The 22,806-nt window shown below is 42.2% G+C and overlaps 1 protein-coding gene across 1 annotated transcript; it reads left to right on the forward strand.

Annotated features, from left to right (window-relative positions):
- Positions 1-6,044: 6,044 nt before the first annotated feature.
- Positions 6,045-22,719, forward strand: LOC117832178 (C1q-related factor). Its single transcript, XM_034711185.1, has 2 exons — positions 6,045-7,044; positions 20,800-22,719. Exons 1-2 carry the CDS (start codon positions 6,436-6,438, stop codon positions 20,977-20,979), a joined length of 789 nt encoding a protein of 262 aa, XP_034567076.1. The 5' UTR covers positions 6,045-6,435; the 3' UTR covers positions 20,980-22,719.
- Positions 22,720-22,806: the final 87 nt, after the last annotated feature.

The following is a 22,806-nucleotide window of genomic DNA, read 5'->3' on the forward strand; positions in this document are numbered from 1 at the left end:
GGGAGCATGGAGGGAGAAGAGTCAAGACAGAGTGAAGCCACAACCAGTTCGCTGCAGGCAAGGCAGGCTGTAGGGAAGCACACATGAATTGCACATACACACAAAAACACATATGCATTTTGCAAAACATTCTTAATGTAAGTGTTTTTTGCAGCATGCATGCGATTTCTCACTTCTCTATATTCTGCAGATTGGACGACAAAGAGTTAAACAATTTTCCTGAGGCTTTGCTGCTCAGTCAAGGAAAAAAAAGACTTTGTGTAAACAGAAAGTAAAGATCAAGTCCAGTTCATGGGTGACTTTTCTGCACATCTTCACTAAATTGTTTGCACGGTCTCCTACTCTGAGCATGTCTGTGTAATCAGCTAGTAAATAATCTTGCATACAACATGCAACTGTATAAAGCCCACTGCACTAAAAAAAGGCATGCAATAAGCCTGATTTCTTTGCACATGTGACATCATATGCAAAATGATGACAGCATGTTTTAGTCACTTTTGCATCAGGATCTCCCGAGCAAACACAAACCCCTGAAACATGAAGGATCTCTGGGATGAGTCACAGATAAGTGGATGAGCTCTGCCTGTAAAGTCAGACTTATCATGTCTTGTAAGAATGCAAAGCTGTCACGTGCTTTAGTAAACACGGCAGACATCAGGCTTGATAGAAGCATGGCTGCTTTAGTGAGGAAAAAAACACGGCCTCAGGGTGTTTTGTGCTTGTGTGTGTGTGTGTGTGTTTTCTCTGGAGTCATGTCCTTCACTGTTTCTGCATCACCTGGATATTCTGTGCATTTTAGTACACGTCAGCAAGAAATTGTTGAGGCAGGGGAGGCTTAAAGCAAATACATATTAATTTTCTCAGCACTCACACACACACACACACACACACACACACACACACACACACACACACACACACACACACACACACACACACACATATATATATTTAAAAACTCAGTCCTCCCCAGACTCAAAGATTGCCCTCTTTTGCCTTGCTCTGTCATGGACAAAAAAAACACACACTTACACACTCACACACTCCTCTTCCACAGACACTTTGCAGAAGCCCTGGGCAATTCCTCTCTGAACTCAGCCGTTTTCCTTTCCCATTTTCCTTTAAATGCACAAATGCACCATCTCCCTCCTCATTCACCATCTTCAATTTTAACTTCCTCTGCCTTGCTTTCTTTGTTTTGTAGCCCCCCCTCCACCCTCATCTTCCTCCTCCCCCCTCCCCATCTCCAAACCACCTCGGTGGGTGCCAAGCAGTCACAGCAGTGGCTTGATCCTGGCACTTATGAAAGGAGCTCTTTGATAAGTCTCGGCCAGGAGCAACACAAGGGAAGCAATCAGAGACTCAAACTCAACGAGAGATGAGGCTTCTTCTGCGTTTGCTGGTGTGTTTGTGTTGTTGTTTTGTTTCTTTGACCTGTTAAACTTTCCTCTTGGAAAGAAAAAATCCATAAAAGTCTTTCTTTTTTTCAACTCTCTCATGTTTTGTGGTTTTCCCTTGTGCACTTCTGGAAAATCGTGAAACACATTTGTTCTGCCTCCCCTTTTCTTTGTAACCAGGGAGAACAACAAAGTGATTAAAGCCTTTGAGGTGTGTTTGGATGCAGCGGATGCCTGGACACACTGCCACTAAGGTTGCAGTTTCCTGTTTTTGCCTCGTCCTTACATCCGCTCACTTATTGTGTCTTCAAAAGCTTTCTCTCTATCATTGAACGGTCTGCTGTGCTGCACAAAACCTGCTCAAGCTCTCTTTTAATAGCAATTAACATAAGTGTTCAAGGAAATCCAAAATAAAAACTCCTCTTTAAGATGTTTTTCAGACTCAATGTGTGGCCACCATTCTCTGACACAGACTTGAAATCAACTCTAACAGAGGTTCTACTCAGTGGCTGAATTGGGTGAAGCATTATTTTCAATAGGATTAAAATGAATAAAAGACTAAGAGTAAAGAGAATCTATTCAACTTCATGATTCTTCCACTACCTCCAAGTGGTAAACACCAGTGTTGAGGATGAGGCCAATGCAGAATTACAAAAAACTGCAGGACCTTGAGTGTCTACTTGAGGCTGACTCCAAAAGCCCAGAAAACCTGATTAGAACACATATTGATATGTCACTTTTACAGCTATAATAAACATATTTGCTGCCTGCGTGGTACAAAAAGGTTTTGGTGTCTTTGCCTCCTGTATTCACTTCACAACCATAGACTGTATATAATAGACTGCGTCGCTCCGCCTTTTCCCATTGAACGGTTTTGAGGCCAAAATATACCATTCCAGAACGCAGACATCTTGCACATTTTCTGCAGCCAGAGTCTGCGCAGTAGGGAATTTGTGTGTTTCCACAGTAACAAACTCTGACCCACAGCGTACCATCACGAGGAGTTTCTCTCTACGGCAGCTGTCAATCAAAGTAAATACGGAAGTAAAACCCTGTTTTTTAACCTCTTATAACTAACGAAAAAGAAACATTTTAGAAAAAAGAGGCCTTGAACAGAGAACAGTCAAATAATAATTACATATCACCGCAGCATACGGATGTAAGAAACATTCATATGACGTGTATTTATTTTTTTAAGTTTGACCGCAGCCCCATTCAAATAAATGGGGGAGACTGAGTTTTTGACCTATACTGCAGCCAGCCACCAGGGGGAGCAGCTCTTTGCGTCGGCCTCACTTCGAGCCGAGCAAAATGATGTCCATTTTTTTTTACAGTCTATGATCACAACAGCTATATCGGGCTGACATTAGTTTTTATGTTTTGTTTATATTAAGGCTATATACTCAAAACACATGTATAATTCTGCATAATTTGGGGCGTGGCTGATTTGACAGGCAGTGGTGTACATTGAAGCTGTTTGCCAGGCTGAGAAGCTATCGCCTATATTCCGCCGCTAAGCCGGTTCCTATATTAGCTGGATCCTATCCTACACCTCTTCAGGTGCCAATGTCACATTAGGTAGCTTGTATGATAAGTAAATATCCCTGGTGTAGTCTTTCTAAGATAGTGGTTCCTTGTTAGCACAGTTCTTTAGCATATTCAATACTTAAAGGTACAGTGTGTAGAGATAGGGATGTTTTGCAGTATCAGGAGGTTAGATTCTTCAAGTGCTGAGACTGTATTCTTTCAACATAGGCATAACAGCCCTGTATTTCTTTATTTAGGTTAATGTGTTTCCAACCTTGAATCATTTATAAATTTGTGTTGACTTTTTGCACATGGTTTTTCATTTGCATTGTGTTGCCACTATATTTCATATTTTCTTGAGTATTTTTTAATTTGCATCGTTTCTAAATTTGTAGCGTGTTTCTAAGGACTGTTGCAGCAGGTATGGCCAGCATGCAGGGGTACTGGCTGCACAATGCCTGAAGAAATAAACCTTTGCAGATGGACAGGAACTTTTTTAATATGCACCACGCAATACATTTAACAAGATCTGAAAATCTCGCATCACAGCAAATGCAACTCATATCTTAAAAGTCTGTCTGCATCCCATGCGGTGATTCAGGGTTTGAAAACTTGGCAGTTATACTCTAACACCACTGATACTCGTGAAATCTCTACCTATAAGTTTCAACAAACAAGCAAACAAACCAGCGCCACTGATGTAAAGCTCAGCTGTCATGACAGTTAACTCCCTCTCCACAGTGTACCTCCTTCTCCCTCTGCCTATCTGTTTCTTGTCTCCCTGTCCTTCTCATCTCTCTTTCATTGCTATCATGCTCTGTTTGTCCTCTCTGGTGTGCATTGATCTCTCTGGTTCAGAGATTTAGAGATTTGGGGCACAATGATCTGACTGCCAGTTACAGCCGCCAGGTGTGAAGAACAAACAATGGCCCCCTAAACAAACCCAAAAACCAATTTAGGGTTTGTGTGCTTCCTTATATAGACAAACTCTATGTCTGATATGAGGAATAAAACTAAACAGGCAAATATGCATTGGAAGCACACCTGGTGTGCCAGTTATTTGTGTACGTCACACAGACTCTGCTTGGTGATAAATTAGATGCCCAACTGGTGATGCCATAAGTTTGCACTGAAGTTTAATGATGATGAAGAGAGAGAAATGCAGCAAATAACTGGTGATATGTCAAGTGTTGTGGTGACAAATAGTCCAGCATCCTGCTCATTAATCCATCTCAATCCGTCACATGAGCCCGGTCCAGCTCACGCACAAACTGTCTCATCAAAGCCAGGAAGAGACAACTTTAGGACAGGGACAGCCAAGAGTCTTTAGTTTGTTATCCAACAACTGACTACTCCAGCACAAGTTTAAACACAGAGATTGAACTGATCACCTGGTGGACTTAATTCAGCGGCTCTTTGTCCTAGAAGACATCGTAGCCCATAGCTATTTTTCCAAAAATATGTTGATGTCATAGCACGGAAATTGGAAGAAAGCAGGAAACTAAATAGCTACAACCTTAGAATATTGCATGTTGACAGCTACATCTCAAACATATATTTCCCATTGCATCAAAAACAAGCAAGCAGCACTTATTCTTGAGACATGGCGGCAACAGACTGAATAAAACTGATCATTTAGATTTCTGTGACCTTGAACTGCACATCACTGGGTTGTGTGGTGAGAGCTAGCAGCTGTATTGGCTTCAGTTTTGTGATTCAACGCCAGAGATATCAGAGCATAAAACTGCCCGCCTCTGCTGTTTCAACCATTGCCTCTGTGAGGCGGACGCTGACATGAATACTCTTTTACCAATTGGCACTTCACATTGACATGAACATGCTGTATTCTCTGCAGCCAACTTATTTGTCTTCTAAAAAAAAAACTGTAGAGGGAATTTTCTGCAAAACAAAAGACATATTTCACAGAATGACTGTTTGTTTACGATCTTCAGACTTTGCCATTTGCTTTCTTTCTCTGCTATCCATCACTTTATGGGATGAAAATGTCAAACAAATGACATCACTGCTGCATATAGATTTTCTTCTCCCAACCAAGACCTTTAATTTGATAAAACCTGTGAAATCAATACCTAAAAAACGACACCAATAAGGAAGAATTTCAGTGAATTCAGGAGGAGAAGCTGGGTTATTGACACAGGAAAGGCAAAAAGGAGGGGGGTGACAATCAAAGAGCATCAAGTAGGAGAATCTGCTGCTTTAACCCTTAAAAAGTTGCCCCATGTGACTTGGCTGTGAGATCTTATAAAAGTTTTCAAGCAGCTCTACTTCATGTGTGGTTGCATGTCTAATGTATATCACACTGTTCAAGCTGTTGGCTTGTGAGAACATTCTTGGCTTTAACTTCAGTAATTTGCACCTTTTTTATTTGAGAAGCTGCTAGCATATCTGAGCTGAGAAAATTTAAGTGTTTTCTTGTGTTTGTGCACATATATGCATGAATCTCTAGAACCCACCTCCAGGAAAAGAGAAAAAAAAAGGTTGTCTTTGCACAGCTCCATCTTTATTTTTAGAGGCTGGATGCTGATAAGAGAGGAGAGAAAGCAAGGGAGTGAAAAACAGCATCAAAAGTAGGGGAAAGGAGGGAAAGCAAGTAGGGGAGAAGAGAGAGGAATGAAAAAAGGGGGAGTGTGCTGGTCTGGGGGGGTCGTGTTGGTTCCTCTGTAGCTCAGGAGAGTGGTAGAAAGAAATGCAATGTGATGAGAGTCCTCCCTCTGAGTGAGCGAAGAGAGAGAGAGAGAGAGCCGAGAGAAAGTGAGAGAAAGAGAGAGAAAGAGAGAGAGGGGACGTTACCACACCAACCTCTCACTCCTCCATGGGGGAGAAAAGGGGAGGAGGAGGGGAGGGAGGGGGGCTGCTCCTGCCGTATAAAAAGCCAAGCCTGAGAATCTGGCACCACAAACTCACCACACATACACACACACACACACACACTCACACACATGCACACACACTGATCCAGTGGCTGCTCTGTATCTCTCACACTCACCCACTCATCCTCTCTCTCTCTCTCCCTCCCTCTCTCTCTCTCTCTCTCTCTCTCTCTCTCTCTCTCTCTCTCTCTCTCTCTACTCCCTCTCTCTCTCTGTCTCGCTCCCTCTGTCTCTCACTCCGCTCCTCTGGGCTCCTCTGCATCCGTGTTGCTTCTTCTCACAAGTCAGATTGTGTTTGTAAGTACGAGCTGGATGTCTTCTTGTGTATGCTTGGCTTTCATTAGCTCCTCATGCATGTGTGAGTGACTGCTTGCCTGCTTTAGTGTGTCTGAGCAGAGCAGAGAGAAGGATCAAGTGTATGTGGGTCTTTGTCTCACCCTCACACACTTGCCGGTCCTCTTGCAACTCTTCTCGGGATCTGTGGGTCCCTTTCCTCAGTGACAGGCTCCCCACACCCAGCAGTCACCATTTCCGCCCCCGGGAGACCCACGCTGGCAGCGCAGCCCCTTCCCCGACTCAGCATCGGGAGGAAGACCCTGGTGGCGGCTGCCGTAGGGGTTATGCTGGTCCTGGTGCTGGTGGTCCTCATTCCGGTGCTCGTCAGCTCTGTAGGAACAGATGCCAGCCACTATGAGATGCTGGGTACCTGTCGGATGGTGTGTGACCCCTACCTGAACAAGGGCACCCCGGCCAGCAGCACCAGCTCCACCGGGCTCCAGGCAGAGGCGGAGGCGCTGAGTGACCACAGTAATGTGCTTCCACCCTCCACCTTACTGCAGGGCCCGCAGGGGAAGCCTGGACGGCCGGGAAAGCCTGGACCACCGGGACCGCCAGGAGAACCAGGGCCACCGGGACCAGCAGGGCCTCCTGGTGATAGAGGGGATCAAGGGAGGACTGGGATTTTGGGTCTGGGGGGGGACGGAGCTATAAGCACAGCCACCTACAGCACAGTGCCTCGGGTGGCCTTCTATGCAGGGCTAAAGAACCCCCACGAAGGTTACGAGATCCTCAAGTTTGATGATGTGGTCACCAACCTGGGCAACAACTATGATGGCATCTCGGGCAAGTTCATCTGCAGCATCCCGGGCACATACTTCTTCATCTACCACGTGCTGATGAGAGGAGGGGATGGAACCAGCATGTGGGCAGACCTCTGCAAAAACGGCCAGGTTAGTGTTTTGAAACTTTTTCCACTTCTCCTCAGTGTGGACACACCTGACTCCTCTGACTTTATCCTCCTACACCTCCCTTGCCTTGTCACTTAAAATCCTACTGTCTAATTTTTTGTGAAACCAGTGAATAAAAAGTGACATTGTGAGGCACAAGCTCGCGCGTCTGCCGTGCGCCTCCAAAGCTCGGAGCGCACAGCTGTGGCACTAAGCGCGCCTAGAGATAGAGACATGTTGACTGGTGGCATCCCGCGTCCCCTCTGTGCGTGATGCGTCCTGACTTTGCCGCGTCCTGACACCCAAAGGATGGTCGCAGTTTAGGGTGAACGGGGAGCGCGCGGCGGTCTTTTTGCCTTTGCTGAAAATATCACCGATTTCGCGCTTTTGCATGTTACAGTTTTTCGAATTTCGTTTGATTTAAAGGAAATGAATTCCAGTTTGAGACTGAGTTCAGGTGATCAGATGTTTTTGAGTTGATGTAGTGGAGTGGAAATTTAAAAGAATCGGCTGGAGTAAGAAGTGGTGTGTTTATTTCCCTTTAGCGATTTTACCTTAATTCTGGTCAAGCAATTATCAAGCAAGTCACGGGGAAATATAATATTAGTCTGTTTTATATATTTGTTATTTGTAAAATAAATGTGTAAACACAGAACACACCTCCGTTTATTGCAAATCCCCACACTCCGTGCGCTTTGGTGTCTTGGCTGCGCTCATGTAAAGAGGGGAGTAGAACATTGAAATTATCTTCTAATATTGAATCTTATCATGTTAAGCTCACCGGATGATGTTATCTGTCCGCCGCTGCACTCCTCGTCTGTCTTTTTTAGTCGTGTGGAACACATTAGGACGTCTACGTGGTCTATTCTCGGCTTCCTTGATGCATCGTTTTAATGGGGCTTTAATTTTATTTCGCGCCCCGGAGGGTCTTCTCAGGTTGGTAATGTGTGCCGGTGGAGTTTGCAGCTTTCCGATCAGCCGTCATATCTCGTATCCTCAAAGTGGCTCCCAAATACATTCAGCCTTTAAAAAGATGAATGATACACAAGCCCGAAGTTAAAGCAGAGTATTGCTGTTTTTGCAAAGGCTGCAACTATTTCGTTAATTTTTTGTGGAAGCAAGACGACACCTGAAAAACCTCTATGCTACAGTAAACAGCTTTCACTCTGGAACTTCATCCAGTACTTTTAAAACACCTTCTGGAGTGTGTTCAGTGTATTTATAATGATTAAAAAAGATAGTTGAGGCACTGCTGGCTTTATTATTTGACACTGTCTCTATTATGTTAATGCTTCCCATGCTCAGCTGCACTTAATTTCTTGACTTCAAAATCTCTGTTCTCAAAGTGAATTACCCATGGAGATACAGCCCTGCTATGATAAATGTTTTTGGTGACAGTTTTTTTTTTTTTACTTCATCACATAAATGAGATCTCACTTACCACAGGACACATGAAATGCATTATTTACGGCTTATTTCATGAACATTTTGAGTTTCTGATTCACCATCTTCAGCTTTCTCTACAGTCAGAAACACAGCCCTACTGACATGAGATTAATAATACATATAAGTGAAAAAATCCACCAAATCTAAACCTCTGAGAGTCGTTCCAACAGCACGGCCCAGCAGCCCCTCTGACCCGCTTCACAGCAGCTGGCTGCGAAATGACTTTATCTCAGTTTTTTCTTTCCTTTAACTCTGTGGACAACTGTTTTTCAAAGTTTAATATCAAATAACAACTCATTTCAGTTCAGGATGACAGCAGGAATAAAAGCGTACAGCTGTTGGGGTCTTACAGTAAGTGCTGAGACATGTGCATCTTGGATATAAGAGAATAGTTGGCACCAGCTCTGGATGAACCTGCAGTCTCACAGAGGCAGCTAAAGGTTAAACTTCCAACCCTCTCCAAGAACACACCCAGCAAGAAAAAAGAGAATCACAGCAATTGTGTTCTATGTATAATGTCTCACTCAACAGTAATGTTTATGGGTGGGCGGAAAAGCATTGATATATAATTGGGGAGGAGGAACATATGTTCCTATAAAATGCCTTCTGTTGCCGCTTCATTGTGTTCCCAAGAGGAGGGTGTGGAGGTACTTAAGTTAGAAGCACAGTGTTCCTCTCCAGAGACCTGCGTAATGTTTATAAAGTGGTAACTGCTTCCTCTGTCCTATGCACAGCTTTTACATAAACACACACTCCCCTCACTGTAGTGTTTATTAGCTTTGTGTTCTTGGCTGATGAAGAAGGCCCCAGAGCCCCGGTCTGTGTAAATGACTGTGAATGGTTATAAATGTTGGGCAAACTTATGCTACATCATTGATGAAGTGCTGAGAGTCAAACTGGGGCTCGGAGAGAAACACTGGTGCTTTACTCAGCTCATTAAGGCTGCAAAAAGCAACACAGTGAGCTAGGACAGGAGAGGCCAGGGGATTGCACACAATACTAGTATTTTATCATCTTTTGGCGTCAGGAAATCGGCAAGTTTCCAGGCCCTGCAGTGCTGCAGCACGCTGGCTTTTGCTCCTCCCACTCCAGGGGTTCTTACAAGCTGTGTATAACACCTACATCCACGATAACTCTATTTCTCCCCCTCTTTTTCCTTTTCAACTTTCCACATGACAGCGAGCAAAGCAAGAATCCCAACACTGTCCCCAGGACTTTGACACTTTCAAGCTAGACCAAAAAGTGAGCTTCCGGGTAAACAAATAAATAAGAAATCTATTTTCAGCTCAGCACACTTTATCTGCCATCCAAGTTTCTCTCTGCTTACTCTTCTGCCTTCGTCATCGCCTGTTCTCTTGCTGGCGTGCCAAATATTCCAACCATTTCTGAACACTCTCCAGCAAATCAATGTCTGCCATAACCTGCGTTGGACGCATCCTTAGAGACACAGCCGAGACAATGAAGACAGAATCATTGGATGAGGCAGAAAGGGTAGGAAGAAAAGGGGACATAAAAGACATAGTTATTGTGCTATTGTGCCATCGTGTCTATTTAATTGTAATTAAAATGCCTGAACCAGATCCAGGATGTGTTTGCGCTTCTCCTCTCCGTTCCCTTCTTAATATTGTTATTAATCCGCAAAACCGTTTCAGAGTTAATTAAAAGCAATGACTTCAGCGTCAGTCTCTCAAGAGGACCATAGTGAATAATCACTCTGTCTCCTCCTTTAATAAGCTTCAACGTCCTTCGTGCACATGCCTCTTCCCCACCAATTACTGCTGCAGTCTCTTTCTCACACACATACACATACACACATGCTCGCACACGCGCAAGTTTGCCACCCTCACACCCAGCCCCACCCTCCCAGCCCACCCCAACTGTGCTCTGCCCTCCATCTCTCCTCTATGTCAGGTCTACAGGAGCTCACTTTTCCAAGGGAGCAGAAAGTTTTCCGCTGTGAAGGAGAAGTTTTTTTCAAACAAAACAAAAAGCAGCATTCAGATATCAGTATCACAGAATCATTTTGTTCACACGCAGTTGCATCAATATTCTTCATTTTTCTACAGTGTGAATAGAAGAGAGACTCTTTTTTTAACCTTAAAGTGTTGCTCAGGTTCAACTGCAGAATACTTCCAGTAAGCAGGTGAAATCTACGCATTGTGTTAAACGTGTGGTGTCAATCCTAACATTAAACACAGGAGCCGAGCCATCTGGATGAGGGTCTGCTCAGTTTGATTTGGATATTGACATACCGTAAGCTCCACAGAAAGGTGTGAATAACGGGGAGAGATTCCATTTAATAGCTCGGGCTGTGGTCTTGATTGATTTTGTACGAGGTGAGGTGGCAGAGTTTGGGTGTTTTATCAGTCCAGAATTTAAAGAAAGAATGTAAGTGACCCTTGCAAGCAGGAGTTATCCACAGACAGTTACAGCTATACTTGGACTTGATTGATTTTAACATTCTGGGAATGTTCAGACCTGCTCGTCTTCATCGTGGTCTGACTCCAACACTAAGGGGCCTCTGTGTGTGTGTGAGCCGGGTGTAACAGAGAGACTCTGTGTCGTACAGACAGACCGGGCTTGAGAGAGCCACCCTCAGTCCCTTGGCTTCTTCACCTGTGGTATTGATCCCCTTGTGTTTATGTATGAAAGTATGTGCATCTTTCTTCTATTCTGACGCACCCATTGCCTCCTGTGTGATGTACACCATGGCATTTCTTCTATAATCAGCTAGAGAGGTAGTGGAGGCGGACCTTTGGCCTTGATCTGCTGTGTAATTGGACATTGAATTTGACACTCTGCCGAGTGGAACATTAGAGCTGCTCTAATTAGGAGCGAGGACTATCAAACACAGATTGGCCCATGTTGTTAGGAAATACCACCCAGATTGGAAATGTCAAGTTGACATCAGGCCGTCATCTGCAAGCACAGAAAAGAAAATCCATCATTTATCTGTGAAGTTTCAAACTGTGCTCGAAAGCTGCCCACCACTTTCCTTTAATGATTCTATGACTTTTAAACATGGAGCCTCGACATAAGAGCCATTAGAAGCCTGGAGTGGACACACACTCCCCGTGCTGGCCTGGCAGCTCATAAAATGCAGCTATAATGTCTCGTGTTTAGTGAGAGCAAAAACATAAGGTCTAAAATAGGCTTTGTATCGTCTCCTGTGGCCGCCTGACTCAAGGATGCTATGGTGTTGACTCACAAGGCTTCTTCATTATAATGAGGGCCATATGGGAGGTAGACAAGTGCCCCCGGCCTTCTTATGCAAACATCTCTCTCTCCGCCTCTCCCCACGCCCCTGACATTTAGCCGTCCAACAGATCCAGTTCTCAGTGATACCCACAATTATCCTCTCCCTCTTCACAGGGAGGCAGCAAGTCAATGGCTTTAAATGACTCACAGTCTGCAACATAACTCAACGTGTTTAACACATCCTGCCCTACCCCTCCCTAAAATGAAAACGGGTAAGACATCAACAATCGCCCCAGTAAGGGAGGATGAATCGGATGCTGTATGAAAAATTGATGTCAAAGTAAAGCTTAAATTCCGCCTCTCTTCCGACACTTACTCATTTGATGTTTTTTTTTTCCTATCATGAAAAGTCGTAGTGCCTCAGGGTTACTAGGAAGTACCCTGGAATAAAATAACTAAGCTTAGTGGAAGAAAAGGTTGTAAATTTTGCAGTAAGAGTCTCTTCGCAGACAATGCTGCGTAGAGCGATTGTGCTTTTGGTCTCGGTGCTGGAGGTGCACAGCTCTGTAAATCTCAGTAATTAACTGAGCGTGATGAGTCGCACACAAGGATGAAAGAAGTGGCAGGATTGCAGGTCAAAGTTGATGTCTGTTTTTTTTTCTCCACCACCTCGCCTTCAACAAGCTCCTTTCAGCGGACCCGATTTCATCCTCTTTGTTGCCACTGCTGGATTGAGACAGTGTTTTGACGGCCACTTGAAGGCTTCTACAGTATATGAATCAGAATTATCACTGAAGAACAAATGACAAAAGGCCTTACCCGACTCTCCCTTAGCACGACTGTAAGAATTTCCATACACAGCAATATGCTTGTGCAGTTTCAAAGGAGGCTGAGTAGGTGCAAAGAGAACAGCTGGTGAAATTTAGTCGGGATTACTTCTTTTACTTTCTTCTGATATATAGCAAATCTTAAAATACAATTTCCTCCCTCTTCTCTTGTTTTTGGTTAGATTCCCATGACAAAAAAAAAACACCTGACACAAGAGCTGTGATGCTTTCTGACACTAGAACACCCGTGCATCCTATCTGTTCTCATTTTTCCATTGAAATTTCATCTTCTGTGTACATCTTTTTCTGGATGTCTCTGCTTCAGTCCGTGTGTGTGTCTGTATGTGTGCTGCTTTGAAATGTTGGACCAGGCTCAATAGCAGTGGCAGACTTTCTAAGCTGCTATTAAGCATTCGGTTCACGGCCAGAATGTTCAAACACAATTAGACGGCAGCACACTTTGATTTAAGGAGGACCAATAGACTCTTGATCCAAAATAGAGGCTCAACATCAAGTCAACAAATCCCTGTCAGAGAGGCCGCAAGACATGTCCTTGTCACAGTGACAAAGCCTCCAGTGAGATCAGCGTTTCCGTGAAACTAACACCAGACTTAATAGATAAAACTTCAGGTTGTCAAGATTAAAAAATGAGAATATAATAACAGTTTTATTATTCAACTATTACACTAAACTGTGTTACGCTTTACAATACAGCTGCTATTTAAGCCCTATAACACTCGGGGTGATGATGTGTGGAATGAACATTGTCACATCTATAATTTGGTCACAAACAAGAGGCAGCAGGGTGTGCTGATATACAGTATAACAGCATGGGCTTGAGTGTGATATTGCTTTTATGCAACAAAATTTTTTTTTTTTTTTGTTAATTAAATCAATCATTTAGACCAGGGGTTCCCAAAGTGTGGGTCAGGACCCCCTGAGTGGTCGCGGGACACCAATGGAGGGTCGCAAGATATCTTTAAGTTTTTTTAGATTTTCTTTAAGTAATCTAAATTTGCTTATTTTACCCATTATTGTAAAAATATTGACAACAATTATAGTTACATTTTAAATAAAACCCTGCAAATAAGTTCATTTCATTAGTTTTCTGCCTTTCTTTGTTGTCAGATGACTCCTAAAGTTAGGGTTAGGGTTAGCTAACAGTTAATCATGTAGGTAAACTAATTTTGAAGTTGAAGTAGATTAAGTATGAAGCAACATTTAATCACTTCGAGGGACAGTAGGGGTCACAAGTCTTTTGCACCTAAATTTTGGGGTTGCAGGCTGAAAAGTTTGGGAACCCTTGATTTAGACAGACCAACAAAAGTATGGCAGCTTGACCAGCACTGAGTGATTAAGCAGCAAGCTGATCATTTTCCTGCACATTTGCTACCTTGTGTATGTCTACATTTGTCACAAGAAGGGCTGCTTTGTAAGTTATTCAGCTATAGTATGTATGCATTGAGTGAAATGGTTGTCTGTGAGCAGGTATATTGGTGGCATGAGTGATTCTTAGATCAGAAGCTGCATTTTAATGGAGCATCATATTCTTATTGTAAACAGTTTAAAAGCCCAAATGGAACAAAAAGTGCTCCATATGAACACCTTAATCAGAATTATCATGCCCAAAAATATCATTCGGTAGCAGAGGGGTTACATCCATACTTAAAATGTTCCTTTGTAAACTGTGTTTCTGATTGTCTATCGGCTGTGTTTGTTCTGCACATGCCCAACGTCTTAACGCACATACCTAGTGAAACTGGACAACAGTAGAAAGTTTAGAAATAAACAAAATCACACAATACAAGTCTTAGACAGCAGGAAGGTAGGGAAGCACAGACGTTTTAGGAGGGGGCTGCAGCAGTAAGGTTATGTGCTGTCAGGTAGCAGTACCACAAAAGCTTTCATGGGTGTTTCTTCTCCTTGCATTCAGTAGGAGGAAGGCTTGGTTGATATTAAGCTGTTACTTGAATAAGAGACGCAAATTAACAGCCACTACTCTGCTGAATAGATGGTATATATCCATCTTCATGACGGGGATCTGATCAAATGAAGATGCCTATTTGTGCTTGGACTGGAAGAGGAGAGGGTGAAAAGCAGAATAAAATCTCTTTTGCACACAGCTGTTCTGATTATATATGTCAGTGCATGTGAACACTAGACTCGATTAAATCACATGCCATGTAAACACTTAAACCGACATCTTCAACAAGAATGGAGAAATAACGTCCACGTAAACGTGACTTGTGATTCTAAAAGAAATCTAGCCAAAGATTTGCTGCAGAACATATGAAATGTGTTTAGAATACCTGAAGCCATATTATACATAAACAATGCTCACAGTGCTGTTTTACTGTATATCAGCATTCAAAGAATTCCTCTTGTCCAATCATGTTACTCGGTTGGAACAACAGTGCTTCTCAGTATGGACTGACTTTGACTGTGAAGGAAACATTGCCTCATTAAGGAGCATGTACAGTTATGTTAAACATGCCATAAATACATCTCAGAGTCTTCACATAAACAACATCATTATTATTGATAGCTGTGATGCTCATATTCAAGTAACACATTGCACAAGTTAAGAGATTCCACACTCCACAATTCCAAGCACGCATTATCTATTAAGCCAGAGCACAGCCTCGAATTTTCTTTTTCCACTCAGAATATTATTCAATCAAAGCCATCACGTTGACGAAGTGACGGATGCAAGCACGCACGAGCGGCCACGAGGAAGACAACATTGCACGACACCTCATTTAGCATCGCTGGGGACGGCGCTCACAGCCTCACGCTTTGTTTGTCTTGTCAAACTTCTTCTACATATTGGGTGTCAAGGTCACGCACTGCCACTTGGCTGTTTGTCCCGCTCATCTCCCGCTCCACATCTGCCAGTCCTGGGAATTGAACCCCTGGCTCATATCCCTTAACAAGTTCCTTGTGTGCATGGGAGACAAACAAAGAAAAAGGGAAAATAGCTCCAACACGAGCTCCCTGATCATTATTTCAAAAACAGTGAGAGCTTTTATTCATGCGTGCTTATCATTGGAAGCAAACGAAGGAGGCCTAGACTGCGGCAGTTAGTCTCAGAAGGGGATAAAAACCATTAGAGCAGAGAAACAAAACAAAACAAAAATATCATTGTGGAAGAAGTAGAGGGATTTCTGGGAACTTACTTTCACCAGGGCTTTGCTCATTTTGTGTCTGCTGGAGAAAAAAAGGTTATATTTGGTTTTATCTGTGTTACTCCCTCTTCTTCTAAAAAAATACATCAATTGGAAACATGAAGATGTTTTAAATTCAGCTCCTTAAATAACAAATGAAGAGAATAATTCAAACTATATTTCACATCTGTGACTTTGCCAGAGGTTCCAGGTTCTGTGTGAACACTCAGAGAGCAAATATTTTGATAAAGTTTCATTAAAATCCCAGCTGACAAATCCTCCTGAGCCTCCGTCACCCTCTCCCGCACCAACCCAGAGCGGTAACCCTCTAATAGGATGTTGTTGACTTTGCACACTCGGGGCACATCATATCATATTAATATGCACTGGACCCGGCCATCTCAGCGTCAGAACAGGAGGCTTTGTTTGCACATCAATATGAGCTCCGCTAGATTTAATCAAGAGAATAAACAGTGAAAAAAAAAGTGTTGAATGCTCCATATATTACTTCTTAAAACCTCTCCTCAGAATTTCATTAACAAGATTAGCCTTCATAGCTAATGCACGTGTCAGACAAACCTGATTTCCACTGGCTGGTATGCTTTTAAACTGGGAGACAGTTTGATTTAAAATTACAAAGTCGGAGTTACTCTTTCTGCAGCCTGAGGAGGGACATTTAGACCGGGATGTTGCTGTCAATAAATTATTCACTGCTCAAATTCTGCTTTAAGTGTTTTGCCCATGCTTGACATTCTTTTAGATCCATGTGGATCCTCATAAAAATGTTTAGTTTTCTTCTCTTTTCTTATTTCATATTCCATTAAAATAACTGAGCCCCTTTTTAAATAATCAACAATATTGTTAAAAGGGCTGACAGAGTGTGTCAACTTTGCTCTTCTCTGCTCCATAATTCAATGCAGTGAGCTGAAGAATAGTTCTCTCTTTGAAAATCATTTGGAGAATTGAGGGTATGATCGATTGCAGGAGGAAAGAAATCCGGCAGTATATTAGATGTCTTGAAGCACACCCATTTTAAAAAAGGAGAGCTTACAGAAAGTATTTAAAACTCAACATTTCTATTGTGATAAAACTTTAGGTAAATGTTGTGCAGTCCTTCCTGGCTGTCTGTATTGAATCAGACAGAATTAGTGCCATGAGAATGTGAGCAGTTGTTAAACACTGTGGATTTTTGTGTGGGTATATCGTTGGAAATGTCTCAGAGAGGCTGAAGTGCTGTGAAGAGATGTTGTATAATAAAATCTACCAACACACTTTGGCACGCAGCTTGGTTCGGCCGGGTTCAAAATACAGTGTCACAGAAATGGCACCTCACCACTTAAATGTCTTTACAGTAGTGTCGGAGTGAAGACTGACTGTAGCCTCTAGTGTAAGTCTGTCTTTTTGTCATTGTGCTGCTCAGAAGAGATGCACTTAGGACTCTCTCTATTGCTTCTTTTCAGGAATCTCCTGGTCTATTTCTCTCACAGGCTTTTAACTCTTGTCCTGTTCACAGTTTGAATCAAAAAACCTAAGAATAATTTGCTTGTATAACTCAAACTGTTTTTCTCTCCTGCACTGTAAACAACTAAATATCCAGATCAAGAAAGCTTAATTTCATATTTTAATAAAACTTTGCACGCCTCTGCACATTCAATGAACTGATCACTATTGTGGCTGAGGGTAGGAAAAACAAACCCACAGAAAACAACACAATACTGAACACAGTGATCCACTTTGGAGTCACTCCTGGGAATGAATACTAACATAACAGGAATAAAGGAGATAAAATACTAATAACGGCATAAAATTGAAAAACATCTAACTCTGTAGTCTCCCAACTGGTGTTTTGAAATCATGCAAACTTATTTTTCAGTGTAGAAACACTACTCCATGCTGTCTGCACAGTGCTGCTTTCTGTGCATGAGATCTCTGTGAGTATCTGGCTTCTCCTCACGTTCACCAACATGCCTGTTGTGTGTCCTCCTTCAATAAGTCAAACAATTATTGGGCACCCTCTTTGTTGCCTGTTGGGCCAACTCGTCCACAACAGCTCCAAAAAGCTCAGATTTAAAAGTGTGGACAAACACGAAGCCAAGGCGAGGGAGAGAGTGGACTTGAGAGACCTGATAATGAGCCACAAGAAAACACTTCAAATGCACGTAAAGTATTGATTTGAATCGACCTCACTGACCAGACTAAGTGACTAATTGGCTTATTTAACCATTGGCTACTTTAAAGAATGTACAGTACTTTCCTTTTTTTGTCTCAAGAGGAAATAATGATCTTTTCCTTCGATTTGATCCTGTTCAAGTTAGGACTGAAACAGCCCTCCTTGTTAGTGACTGAGATACTGCAGACTGGATGTATTTAGTGAAATAGCACTTTTTGAACCCATTGCTCTGTACATTATGGTTTGAGTGCCAGATTCCTTAGCTCTGAACCGTTTGATATGTATTAATATCTGCTGTTTATAACCCAGAGACCTCAGAATGGCCTGCCTGACCTGCACTGAGGAAAATTATTATTTCTGTTATTAGTTTTTTGGTGGATTTTTATGTGCTCAGTCTGGTTTGATTGGTTTATGCACTCAGTCTGGTTTGATTGCGATAACATTATTGACTTAACTTATAACGAACAATGCTTTTTTCAACGCCCAGTTATCTAAATGTTTATGGTCATGGTCCCGCAGCATGGTTTTAAGAGTGGGCTGGCTCATTCTGGTCATCAACTTAAATGAAACACTTCTATAAATCTGGAGTCTACTCACCTTAAAAAAAGGGAGAAAGTGTACACAGCTTCTTGAGACTCAAGAAGGGGCTTGTGCATTGCCTCAAAAGATGTCACTTGAGTCAGCACTGGCTGATGCAGAGGACCTTAAATGTAAATGTTGGAACGTGGAGTTACAGATAAGTTATATCTTCCTGAGTTTACCCTGTTGAAGCCACACTAGCAACTGCTTGCATCCAAAACCTGTACAAATCATGGATGCAATCTTAGAGACATCAGAAGAGGGGATTTGAAGCCAAATATGGTGACTGCCATGTTAGAAATGTAGACTCAGTTTAATTTTTGATCAATCCAGAAAAAGGCAAAGAGGTGGAGCAGAGAGGGGCCTAAAGCCTCAACAAACAGCTTCAACACATCCTTTAGTTTTTCAACTCAGGTGTGTCCATAATCATTCAAATGTACACATAACTATTATCCATGAATATGAATATGACATGAATAGAGAGATGATCTATTGAGACATACACAAATAGGTCTGTAAACATATTTTTTTGGGCTGTAAAAACGAGCAGTTTAACAATGGCTCTAATGGGTATTTCTTAGCGTTTGTAGGGAGCAATGGACATTTGAAGAACTGCAGTTTTTGTTTTCAGCATAGCTGAGAGCAATGCTGAATCAGAAGAGTAGGTATTTTTAATATTAAACATAATATGCTGGAATTCAGAGCCACACACAGAAAACACTGCATCCCAGCAGAGCACAGTGTACAGAGTAAGGTGTAATACTGTTGTGCAGGATCACATTTAATTAGTTGTGTTGGCTCCCAACACAATGACACACACTCCATGCTGGCAACATCCAGTCTATGACCTTCACTGTTTGTCACTACCACTTTTTATTACAGTCACTTTCTGCTCACTCTGCTTATGTTTCAGCTGTGTAGTATCAGGCAAAGGGAAGGCTGCAAACTGTTAGATGTTTATAAAATGAAACTTCAGATTCAGCAGTTTTAAGAAGCAAGTCATCCCTACCGATAAAGTGCACAATTAGTCTCTCAGTCACACACACACACAAACACACACACATGCAGTCATGCTTGAAAACACAGCTATTGTTTCAGCGCCCATTTGGCACAGCAGCTACATTTCCTCCCCTGAGAGGGAGCGCATGTTTGTGCTGGAGGTCTTAATTAGCCAGGACAGGTTATTTAGAAACGGTTCCAAATGTCCTATAGCCAGACTGGCAGACTACACATGCACGTACACATTTACTGGCACACACGCATGCAGACACACACGCACACGCACACGCACACACACACACACACACACACACACACACAGTGTCAGTATCAGTTTGCATGATTTAAAATCAAAATGTTAAATACGATGCATACTCATTCCAATGACTCATTACCACTCCTGCCTATGATTTTTATATCTTTGTAATGTCCTCCAAAATAAAAAAAACCAAAAGCTAGCCCTGCTGGGACTTCCTCTTTCCGGAGTCCTTTTGTTCTAAGGTTGAATGTCTGGTCTTCTGTGGAGAGCCACAGATCTGATTGAAACCATAAATCTGCTTGTCAGAGGGCCCTCTGGCTGCTCCTGCAGGTTTAGTATCAATATGAAGAACTCTTTGTTTTTGGTTCTGTGAAGTGATTCAATAAACTTCAAATTAGAGATTTAGATGAAGTATTTCAAAAGATTTATTGAAACGGAGCTTCATTTTGTTGATAAATCCATCCCTGTGCAGTATTTGATTTAATTTCCATGTGGTGCAGCTCTTTTATTTTCCTTTAACAGGTTTTAGGGTTGTTTCTATTCACCCTTCCTCTGCTGCTGTAGATAAATTATATTGTTTTCATGTATAAGCAATCTTGGTTCTTTTATTTGGACTTAGTTTGATAGCAGAATATAATACAAACATTAGTTGTAGATAACATTTGAAAATGTGTAAGCTTCATATGATTGAATATCACAAATTATTATGTTTAAATGGAAATGTGGAAAAATGCATGGCTTAAGAAATGTTAAAAGTTTTCATTTTTAATAAGATAAATGTTTTCTCATAAAGCATCTGCACTCTCTGGAACTACAAAAATAAATAGATAACTTTTGCACCAGCTTTCTTTCTTATACTTGCAGAGTTTTATTATAATACATTTGAAAAACTTTTTTTTTTGGAATAACTAATGCAGAGGAATGTGCAGTCTTAGTTGAGATATTGAAGTGTTTACAAGTTTTTCAGGTTTCAAATAATGGGGAAGATGACAGTCTTTTTCTGATTGGTGTAAAAAGCAAGTTCCTGAATGCTTGATTTTAACTAACACTCCTAACATGTGTTGTAGCTAACAGGTCCACCATTTCTTATTTGTTTGTCTGTCCCTGGTCTCCCAGGTCCGGGCCAGTGCAATCGCCCAAGATGCTGACCAGAACTACGACTATGCCTCTAACAGTGTCATCCTCCACCTGGACGCAGGAGACGAGGTATACATCAAACTGGATGGAGGCAAAGCCCACGGAGGAAACAACAACAAGTACAGCACTTTCTCTGGCTTCATTCTCTACGCAGACTGAGAGAGAGAAAGACAGACACACTGACAGTCAGACAGACAGAGATTGAGAGAAAAAGTTGTACAACAATGGGAGGGGATGGGTGTGTGCATTAAAAGCCGAAATGCTTTCTAGTTTTCCTAATTCTCTCCATCATCACGGACACCTCTGCTTCGTATCCATCAGCCGAGACGTCCGGGCTCTGTAGCCGAGCCTGGATGGGGACACACTGAGAGGGCTGGGGGCAGGAGGCATGAGAGGATGTGTTTTTCTGCACTCCTCGACCACAACGCCAACGCGTCAGACGCACCTCGCTATCTTTCAGTGTCTCTCCTCTGCAGCCCTGCTTCATTGCACAGAAATATCAACATGAAAAATGAAAAACCCTGCTAACGTGGATGATCTCACCTCTTCTCTCCACCGTGGCAACAGTCAGCTGTACCGTCACTGGACTCGATTGACTGAGACTCGTAGTGTTGTTCCGTGCAATTTTCCTTAGAGTGTGCTTTTATTTTGTAGACATGCATAATATTCTACACAGATGAGATTTAAAAAAAAAGAAAAGAGAATATATTTGTCCCTTGTGAAGATATCCTGTTTGACTGAGAGAAGTGAAAATGTGTTGTTTGTGATGCAGCTCAAAGATTGAACAGCTGGGAGAAGAAATCTTTCAGGCAGTGGGTGTGTTTTTTTCTTCATCGCTGGGTGCAACAAAGTTACTATATATTGTTCATGTGGAGAATAACAGACATTCTGCACTGTTAGTACCTCTAATGTATCCGACAAAAGGAACATTTCATTAAGACAATACCCTTTCCTATACAACGCCTCACGCTGTTCACACACAAACACACACAATATGTCCTGCTGCTATTCGGAATAAAAGTAGAGTTCTTCTATGTTCTAGTTTTATGTCGACACTTGACTCAGCACAGCCGTTTGATGAAGCAGAATCTTCAAATAAGAGAGAACCTCTTTCTTCGCTGTGCCGACGTCACTGCGTAAAACATGTGGCTTTCGGAGGGCGAGGAAGACAAAGTGAACACGACAAGTCAGAGAACAAGATTTTGAAAAGTAGGGGCTCAGACACGCTAACAGTGAGTGTGATGTTTTGCTGTTTGCACGTCTGAGCTTCACCGGATGTCATCTATTCATTAGCTGCATCTTCACTGACACAGGCATTGATAAGGTAATATTTACTCAACATGGCGGCCTGACAGCTTGCTTGAGAATGAAACTGATTGGATGAGTGACTTGGTCTACTGAGACTGCACGTTTGCGCGCACTTGTGTATGTGTGCCTATGTGTGTGTGTGTTTGTACGAGCGAGTATGTATGTACTGTCTGCATTTTAGCATGTGCCGTGCCATAGCTACACTGTTCTTTTCCAGAGTTATCCTGTGCTACAGCCAATGAAAGATATTTTACTCAGCAGCCAATGAGATTGTGCTCTGTATGATGGGGAGCCTCTATAGATATAATGAGAAGAACAAACAGCTTGTAAATGAAATCTATGACATGTTTGTCTATCTTATCTTTTGGAATCGTTGAATACATTTAAATAATAAATGGGATTTTTTGAGTGACTTGTCTCACGAGAGTTCTTGTATCCCAAATACGTTAATTAGGGGAAATGATCTGTAAAGAATCTGCTCTGCTCTGTGAGACTAACTAGCTACATGACTGGAAATGTGTGTTTCTTGTTTTGTTTAAACTGAGAATTTAACAATGGCCTGTCAGTGCAAACATTAAAAAAAGACCCTATTAATAAGTCCCTCATCTCTCTTTTCTCTCAAAAATAGTGGAGTGTATTCTGGCTGATGGGTACCGAGGGACAGAAGTCTGTGTTTCT

The sequence above is a fragment of the Notolabrus celidotus genome, chromosome 20 (genome assembly GCF_009762535.1).
Source record: "Notolabrus celidotus isolate fNotCel1 chromosome 20, fNotCel1.pri, whole genome shotgun sequence".
Taxonomy (NCBI): Eukaryota; Metazoa; Chordata; class Actinopteri; order Labriformes; family Labridae; genus Notolabrus; species Notolabrus celidotus.